The sequence below is a fragment of the Meleagris gallopavo genome, chromosome 10 (genome assembly GCF_000146605.3).
Source record: "Meleagris gallopavo isolate NT-WF06-2002-E0010 breed Aviagen turkey brand Nicholas breeding stock chromosome 10, Turkey_5.1, whole genome shotgun sequence".
Taxonomy (NCBI): Eukaryota; Metazoa; Chordata; class Aves; order Galliformes; family Phasianidae; genus Meleagris; species Meleagris gallopavo.
This window is the reverse complement of record NC_015020.2, coordinates 3095144-3104447: the sequence shown is the minus strand read 5'-3', so window position 1 is coordinate 3104447 and position 9304 is coordinate 3095144. Positions and strand designations below refer to the sequence as shown.

General features: G+C 38.2%; 1 protein-coding gene across 1 annotated transcript; it reads left to right on the top strand.

The window, feature by feature from the left end:
• Positions 1 to 1353: 1353 nt before the first annotated feature.
• Positions 1354 to 4643, top strand: LOC104912250 (bromodomain testis-specific protein-like). Its single transcript, XM_010715566.3, has 4 exons — positions 1354 to 1467; positions 1846 to 1994; positions 3094 to 3256; positions 3976 to 4643. Exons 1-4 carry the CDS (start codon positions 1369 to 1371, stop codon positions 4042 to 4044), a joined length of 480 nt encoding a protein of 159 aa, XP_010713868.2. The 5' UTR covers positions 1354 to 1368; the 3' UTR covers positions 4045 to 4643.
• The last annotated feature ends 4661 nt before the right edge of the window (positions 4644 to 9304 follow it).

Here is a 9304-nt window from a genome sequence, read left to right as displayed (position 1 = left end):
TGTTTGTTAAGGAAAAAATTGTTACAGGTCCTTTCTTGTTCTGCGCTAAAATACAGAAAGCAAAATGACTTAGTATTGACTTCAGAAAGTTAACTAAAGATAATTCAGTATTCTAGGAACCTTGAGAGTGTTGATTGAACCTCCAGTCTGCTCAGAATTCTGCTGGCCCTCGATTGTTTTCTTCTGATCCTCTATTGGAGCTCATTCCCTAAGAGCACTTTATACTTTTTGAATAACTATCTCCAGTTTTGTGATGAGGATCTGATAGTAAAGTGATGTCAAGTAACTGCAAGTTTGTTCCATGAGATTACAAGTAGGCAGGTCTCCAGAAAGCTGCATTCCATAGCGGAATGTGTCAAGCTTCATGCATATTGCAAACTCAAGACTGCTGGGCAGGGTACGGAGTGCCCTCACTTAAACCTGAGTGTTACTAGACACAATTACATGGGTTTTATTCCTTCTTCACCATTCCTTGCATATGATTGAACAGGTGGGGACAAGCATCGGGAAAACCTAATTGAAATAAAAGGTGCTGTCTTATCACAGATTAGTTCTTTAACTCTGGACAAAGGATAGTTCTTCTACTGTATTTAAAAAAATAATAGAAAAGAATTTAAAGATGTGTCATAGGTGAATCAAATAGTCTTCACTTACAATATTCTTTTGCCCTTCTGGAATTTAAATTCCTGTCCTGTGTACCGCATATAACACCAGGATTGTGATAGTTTCTATACATTAAAGGGTTGAGAAAACAAGCAGGAAAGAATGAAGCTTGCTGCTTAATGCTCACAGGGTTAGCAGGGGGATGCAAGCATAGCAAAAACTATTGTCTACTGCTTACTGCCTAGTCTTTAGTCTTCTTAACTTTTGACTGATTTTTCATCTCTTCTTCCCTTCCTCATTCAATTCTGCATGTGCAGATAGCTTTGGGAGAGGGGAATGGGGGGGGGGAGGAAACAGGAATTATTTTGTGATTAAACTGCCTTTGAGTATGTGTGAACTTCAGCATTTAATTTTGAGAGTAGCTATCTGACCCCTTCAGTAACAGTGGTTTTTGACTGTTCCTGCAATAATATGTGCTCACGCCATTCTTAGTGTTGAAGAAAAGCCATTTCGGTATTAACTTCTTCTGTAGAAAACTTGAGGGAAAAAACAGAATGCATGTAGTTGAATTGAACTGCACCAACCTGTAGAAAAGTGGTTCTGTTCACCTTGAATATTAGGACATGCTACCAGTATTTGGGAGTGTTTTTGTCATTTTGAACCACATAATTCAATTTTAAAAATTCAGTAGTGTGAATTAAGTCATTTTCTAGACTGACTAAACAAATTATTTTAATTTCAGGTAACAAAATCCACAAAGTCAACATGAATAAAAAACCAATTTTTATTCTTCCATCAGGTCACTGTAATACACCTAATGTTACAAAGACTCTAGAGACAAAATCCCAGAGTGTTCCAGAAAGGGTAGGTGCTGCCTTGTGAATTCATGTTTTCTGGAATTAAAATTGGAGAAGTGAACGGAAGGAACTGCATAAGAAGAGTTGCAAATGCTACTGGTTATTAAACTGCTTTGCTAGAAAATTTCGACATTGATGAGAAAATGTATTGAACTCTGTTTAGATTGCTTTATTTGCCCAAATATTCTTAGAAAAGTAAGGAATTTTTTGTTGTAGGTTGTCTACACTAAGTTCCCTGAAAACAGCATTGTGCTAATGTAGGAACTAAGTAGAAAATGGATTATTGAAGAGAAAAAAACAACCTTAGTAGCTGTATTGTTGCTACTTCCATGTTTCTCCCACCGCTTCCCCCCCTCCTCCTTTTTTTTCTTTTAAATAATTTTAGGCCGCAGGAATTAAGAACGTAGACTCCTGGGTAAGCTTGTGCAAAATGATGATGCTTCCAGCTCCAATAAAGTCATCTGCTGAGAGCTTTAAGCATTTCAGGAAAGTAGCCTTACAGAAGGCAGCTGGGCAAGCACAGGAAAAAGAGAGGTTTGTAACAACATATGCTTAAACATTGATCTATTTTTTGCTTACACGTTTTCAATTTATGTGCATGGTCTATCATCTGGATAGTTGAATAATTTTGTGGGCTGAATTCAAGAAGAATTAGCTTTGCACTGCTTAGGCAATGCAATACGTGTCTTTTTTGTTGGAAACTCAGTTCCTCTGGCCATGACCAGAATTCATACCTGCACTCAATACATTACTTTTCTACATCTATAGTAAAAAAAATTCCTATCTTACTGATATCCAAAGGGACAAGTAGCATAATCTAGTCTTCAAGAAGTTGGTGTAGCTAAAGTAGTGCCAGTGTGAACTACTTCAGATAGTAAAACTCACATTCAGAATGGTCAATCCGGAATTCTGCCATATAGGCAATTAATGCTGGATCTTGCTTAAAGTCCTTCCTCTCCCAGAGGAACCTTGTTTAAGCACTACTGCTTTAGCAGAATTTGGTATAGATAATGGTGCAGCCTACACCTAACAGCTGCAAAAGCATCCATCTCACTGAGCAGAGCTTTTCTTCCCCAATAGCATCAGTTTCGGTTAGTTGCTTACATAATCTGACAGTCCCTCTTTGGACTCTTTTATATCTTCTGTAGATACCTCTTTGTAAGTTTTCAGTGATTCATATTTACTGGTGTATGAAAAGTTTTGTCTGGTTAACTTCTGCATCATTTTTAATGCAAGAGAGGTATCTGTTGAGTGACATCAGAGATCTTTGTCTGAAGTTAATGAAATAGAACTCAACTAGTTAAAAAGGATGAATTTGGAAGCAAAATGTCCGAACTAACAGAAAGTTAATCATGTATGAAAGAATGTGACTTCAGTAAAAGTTTTGCATAGCGTGCATACAAATCCTGTGTGCATATAGATTGGAAATAGAACACAAGCAGACTTATCTTATTACCACATAAAAATTGTGTCCACTGTATTTCTTGCAAAAAGAATTTATCATAAAATGGAATCACATATTATGTGCTAAATTCTGATTTATTTGCAGAATTCTGTTGAGTTGCACAGCCTTGTTACAAAAGAAAAAAAAAAGATTTCAAGCCTATCCTTATTCCTCCTCCATTCTCTAAAGGGTCCATAAAGGCACAGGATTGGATGCCACGGCAATGAAAGACTTCAAGCCCCCAAAAGAAGAGGATATGAGAAAACAATTGCCAGAAGCTGAGCAACACCCTCTTGTTCAGGACCGTAACTTGGCCAGAAAAATGGAACAAGAACGCAGAAGGAAAGAAGCAGTAAGTTGCTGACTCTTTTTGATTGTTTTTGTTTCAATTTTAGTACACAACTGAGAAAAGAAATTCAGGTCCTTCAAAAGTAAGAACCTGAACGATTAAAAACAAGAGAATTCTGCAATCTGACGTTGGACCAGAAAATAAAAAAGGATGATTAAATAAATCTGTAAGTGGCATAACAAAAGAAGTGCTCATATTACTCGTATAATGTTACAATAATTGCATAACAAAATCAAATTATTAAGTACGCAGAGATTCCCCTTTAAAAAGTCAAACCTTGAATCTTTGCATGCTGCTTTTCCCCTTCAACATGCTAATGTACATGTCAATAAAAGTGCTAGTCTTACTGTACTACTCTGAAATACCAACATGGAGCCTTTTAAAAACTAACTTACTGGTCTTATTGTTATAGATAATGAGTGCTCTTTAATTGCTATTATGTTTTAGGTTAAATGTTTCTAAATCAGTTCAGTGTACAGTATTATGCAGTTTGACTAAGATCATAATAGACCCAGATAAGGTCTCCTGAAGCTTTCATCTTGCTCAGCACTTTTCAGAAAGGACTTGAACAATATGCATACATAAATCTGTAAAAACAGAGGAAGCATACACTTCTTTGGGAAGAAGCTTTATAGGTTTTCATTAAATCTTAATATTTGTCCTGCATAGTATTCATTATTGCCTGACTGCTCTGAGAAATACACTGATATGCTTTCTTGCAGATGGCTTGTACAATTGATATGAATTTGCAGAGTGATATTATGGCAACTTTTGAAGAAAACCTTGAATGAAAATGGTAGATAATGTAGAACTTAACTTTGGTACTACTACTGACTATATGACTTCAAAAATATAATAGTTATGAGCTTAAACATTAAAATCACTTTAAAGAGCATGCAAGCTCCTGTAAAAAGCTTGATATGGAAAGCTTGCTCACTGACAGCTGAAGCATCACAAGATAGTTTTGTTTCTTGCTTATAACATACGTATAATCTAGTCCGCAAAGCAGTGGGATACTGTTGTTCTTCTGATTACAGTTCATGTTTTGTGCTTACATATGCATGATTTTTTCTAACTCTTTAATCCATTTTTTCAGAAACGCTTCAGAATCTGTTATACAAGCCAAGTTCTCTTGGTTTTAGTAGTCAGGGCACTAAATGCGCAACTACAGAAACTACTTCAAATCAAAGTCTTATATGATTATTATTAAGGCAGTCATTTGTTATCATATTTGCACAAAATCTGGGCTGTGACAAAAGATTTCATAACAATAATGATTTCTACAGAGTGTGTAACATTACTTGTAATCAGAAAACAGTACTTCCTGGAATTCTAATTTCAGTAGTAAATCTAATTCGTTTGCACATCCTATATACTTGCATGCCTTAAGGTACAGACACGTCGATCTTCTGTTTAATGTATTTTATGTTAACATCAGTGTGCAAGCATGTTTGCCAGATGGTTCTGATTTTTCATGGAAAGAAATTATCTAAAATATTCCTCTTCTGGATCCAGTTTGAAGGGCTTTCTGTTTAATGCAAGATTTTAATAATGTTGAAATACTTATCTGAAGTAGAACCTAGTCTAAAAGATCTATATTCCTGTTGATTACATACAACTTTCTCAAACTAAGTACAGGATTAATTAGACATTTCCATATAGAACTAATACCAAAAGTACAGCAGTACTATGGAAATGTTGGAGGAAGAGTCCCCCTTGGGATAATCTGGTTTAGTGATCTCAATTTTTTTGGATCATGTAGCCATCAGTAAAAAAAAATAGAGCATGTACCAGGTATCCTTATACATTTATAAATTTTGTACAACTATACAAATATTACATACCCTATAAAACATACACGAAAATGGAAATTAAAGGATTAAACAAACACTATTCTAATGTTTTCTTCTTCTGTTTATTAACAGTACCAAAAATAAATTTTCTTCCTGCACCTCAGTGGAATTGTCTTGTGCACTCTCCTTTGTAGGCCACAGTCCTAGCTAAAGTTCCCCTTGAAACTCTCTCCCAATGGAAACCTCTGGTCTGTCGAGTTCTTGGATCAAAACTGAAACTGAAGGGAACAGACAGTGTTGTAGTGTGCTCTGCTACAGACCACCCAGTTAAGTGGACAAGGCTTTCCACAAACTACAGAATTTTCAGATAAATAAAATAAATTACAAAGCATGCATATAAACAGCAGCATGGGTGAGGAGTTAACACTAGCCCCAACATACCTATTTTGCCTTAAAAAGCTATTCTGTATCTTCTATTTCTGTCACTGATGGAATGGTAGTATTTATTAACTTGTAGAAAGATTGTATATTGACAAATGCTAAACTGAGATATTGCCACTTGAAAGCATGTATGGAAGTACGTCTTACATCAGCTCTCGTGTGGATGTATTCTCATCTGCCCACCATGTGGGAGATCTCAGTACTTGGCTAGGAAAGAGATTCTGGGTGAAGTATGGGTTATAATAAACAGGGATTACTGTTAGGATGTCATATTTCCATTCTGCATCAAAAGTGATTTAGCCCTGCCTTCATTTCTAGTTTATACATCATAAATAACTTTCCATTCTGCAAAAAAATATTACAGTTCACATTTAGGACTCTCTACCTTGCCATTGCCTGGGCATGCTTTCTAATGCAAGCTTAAGATCTCTTGCTTTGGAAAAAAAAAGGAGGATAAATGATTATTTGCGTTTCACCTGTTCTATATAGCTATGAGTACATCATTGATGGTATATAAGAGTTGGTGCTCTTGCCCATTCAAAATGCCAGCTCCTCTAACAACTTCTCTGCTCAGAGTTTCACCTGCTATGGTAGACCTGCAGAGGTAGATGTGAAATTATCCTTCCCACTAATTGTGATACATAGGTAAGAAAAATCACACTAGAATTTTACATTACTTCATACTGTCACGATGATTTTAAGTCACAATATCAGCAGTGCTAATGCTAATCTGATAAACCTGTTCTTTGCAGTCTGCAAGTCTACAAGAGGATAATCAGTTCCTCCCTACAGACAGATGCCTGAGTTCAGAGGAAAGAGAGATGGCTTTCAAATGTGTGTAGCAAGTCTATAATTTCCATCTTATTCTAGAGCTGTCCCCATTTTCAACACAGTACAGCTTGGAAACAAAAACTGACTGGATACACTAAGTATTGGTAGTTACCTGACTATGCAAATGTTTGCAAAGTTCTGTTTCACTATGTTGCCTTCAGCATTTGTGAAAATAGCTTCACTAATGTACCACTTCTATACTAGCATCTGCACAAGTACATCACATCTAAAAGCTTAAATGTCCTCTGTCACTAACCTACAGAATGTGTTCATTTGTTTACTCTCAGCTGGAAGCAGTCAGTGACGTGCAAAGGCGTCCTCTTTTGTCTCTCAGAAATGGGCTGAGTTGAACTGACAAAAGCTGAGCAGGCAGATGGCACATAGCGGAGGGCAAAGCACGCTGATAAAGCTTGTAAAACAATCTGCCTTGGGGTTGGTTTGGCTTGGAACCCATTACAACAATCTGAAGCAGAAGACGGGAAAATCAAAATACAAGGATGCTAGAGAAGGATTTGTAATTTTGAGGCTTCTCAACTTCAGCCATATTTGCCATTAGCTGGCATGAAATCTACAGAAGATTCTGAAGTCTCTTTTATATAAAATACTGGAAAATGCGTGGAAGATATCTGTCGTGCAAGTTGGTTTGCCTTGTGTATGTAGACAGCAAGGCCCTTCAGCACAAAGAAAGCATTTCTCAGTGACAAAGGAATTCTGCTGTTTTCTTGGCAGAGGGCAGCTGAGGAAATTCAGCTAGAGTTACTGAGAGACAGTGCTGGGCTGAGGGCAGCCCCAACAACATCTTTGTACAAAAGCTGCTCAGAACTGTGAGGTTCCCAGTGCTCCCATCTTCCAGCTCTGATACGGGATCCATATCTAACAGCTGAAGATCACATAGCAAAACTCCATGGGCTACTGCAAAACTTGTGCTTCAATGAGAAATCTGACATAAAACTACCTAGATAGTTAGATGTATAAACATTTTCCTCCAGCCAAACTTTAGAACTACATTAACTGGATTGCTGGTCTGCTGATGTACACTTGGGGAAAGTTCTGCTGCAGCCAGTCTGGTACTGAGCAAGTGAGGCTTCTACGCTGCAAAAAAAGGCTATTAGCACAAAGGCTGATGCATAAAAATTAGTTATATGCTATTCCTAGGGTTGGCAGCATGAGTAATTGGAGTATGAACAGAAGGTTCAGGCTTGGTAGGCATGATTCATGTAATCCTGCTGGAGTATGCAGAGGTTGGTGTCTTAACTGAATCATAGCAGCTTCTGGAATTATTGCTGTTCTTCTTGCCTAAGACAAGGACGGGAGTCTTACACAGCCTTGCATTCTTTTCTCAAGCAGCCTGATAAAGCCTTGACTTCAAATCTGCAAGGCTCACATTAAGACAACAAGCATGGCTAGTGAACAGCAGGATTCAAATACTTTTCTAATTACATAAATCAATAACGTTGTTGTCAGTTGCTGTGGGTTACTGATATTTCATTGGTATTGATGAAGGCAATTTTTTATAGCTAATTGAAGATGTCACCTTTATTAGTAGAAAAAGAAAAAAAAAGATACTGTTTTCCTATTTTTAAGCTTTAAAAAATGAATGAAAATTGGCAGCATTTCTTTCTGCTGCTTCAGTTCTTCATTCCAGCACCTGACTGCTGAGAGAGTGGTCAGGTGTTCTAATAGGTTTTCCACAGAAGTCGTGGGTGCCCCAGCTCTGAAGGTGAATGAGTCCAGGCTGGATGGAGCGCTGGGCATCTGATCTAGGACTGGATTTGGTGGCTGGCAGCCCTGTCTATGGTAGGGAGGTTAGAATCTGGTGATTCTTGAGGTCCCTTCTAACCTAAGCCATTCTATGATTCTATAATTCGATTTAGTAAAAGAATACTTGAAGCTGTTGAAACCAGCATTAATCCTGCCATTGCCTTCCAGAGGGATTTCAGCAATGGGGTATATATTTTTAAGTGTAAGTTCAAAACAAGTAGGAGAACACATTTCGCATGCAATAGACAGAAATTGTTTGTAAGCTGTGTTCCATGCACAGTATAAGATAATACATAGTGTCTGTATGCATGCAAGTATGCAGGTCCAATTTTGTTGTTTTTTTTTCAGTAACTCATTAAATTACATGTGCTAATTAACAAACACGTAGTCTCTTCCCGACAGCTTCTACTTGCAGTGTTTGAGGGAGCAAAAACACTTCTTGAAGTTCTAATCCTCCAAACTAAACTGGACCAAACACAAATTCTGGTCACAGTCCCATTCACACGACATTTGGGCAAGACACCAGAAGCCAGGCAGGCAACAATGTGCAAGTCTGCATTACAAGCTGGGATCCTGCCCCAGGGCCTCTCCAAGCCTTGGACCTACTGCATCCCACTGAGGAACAGGTGCAGAATAGGAAGGGAAGGTGGTGTGCCTTGTGGGAAACTGCGCTTGTTCAGCTCCCTGTGTCAGCTGAAGGTGCTGAGAACGCAGTACCAAACTCAGTATTGGAAAACAGTTGGTAATGATGGTTCAATTGCCTCTACTAGCCAATATCTTGATTAAAATTCCATTTTCTAAATTATAAACATTTGTGCTGAAGCTCCGAATTGGTATGTTTTTCAGAAACACTCATACTAACATGCAGTTAAGGCTGTAATATATTTACAGAATCATCTTTCAACGGACAATAGTTAAACAGCAGAGACAGAACGCACACGGTTTTTAAAAATAATTGAAATCTAACTACACGGCCGGACACCTCTGTTTCATACCAATAAGGTATGTGCGACCAAATACGCGATCAGGGTGAGCAAAGCTACCGCATGCAAGGACCTTGCGAAGGCAGCAGAGGTGAGGCTGTCCCGCGTCTCCCACACGCACTTCTCGCAAAGACCTTTCGGCGAGTTTCGGTGCGTGCGGCAGCCCCGGTCGAGGACGCGGCTGGGAGCAGCCCCTTCGCTCCGTCCCGCTTTTTCCTTCGTTCCCTGCGGGCCATCGGGCG

Coding starts and splice junctions, on each gene's coding strand:
- LOC104912250 (XM_010715566.3), top strand. CDS start 1,369: ATGAATAAAAAACCAATTTTTATTCTTCCATCAGGTCACTGTAATACA. Junction 1,468..1,845: donor CCCAGAGTGTTCCAGAAAGG/GTAGGTGCTGCC, acceptor AAATAATTTTAG/GCCGCAGGAATTAAGAACGT. Junction 3,257..3,975: donor AACGCAGAAGGAAAGAAGCA/GTAAGTTGCTGA, acceptor GCTTTCTTGCAG/ATGGCTTGTACAATTGATAT.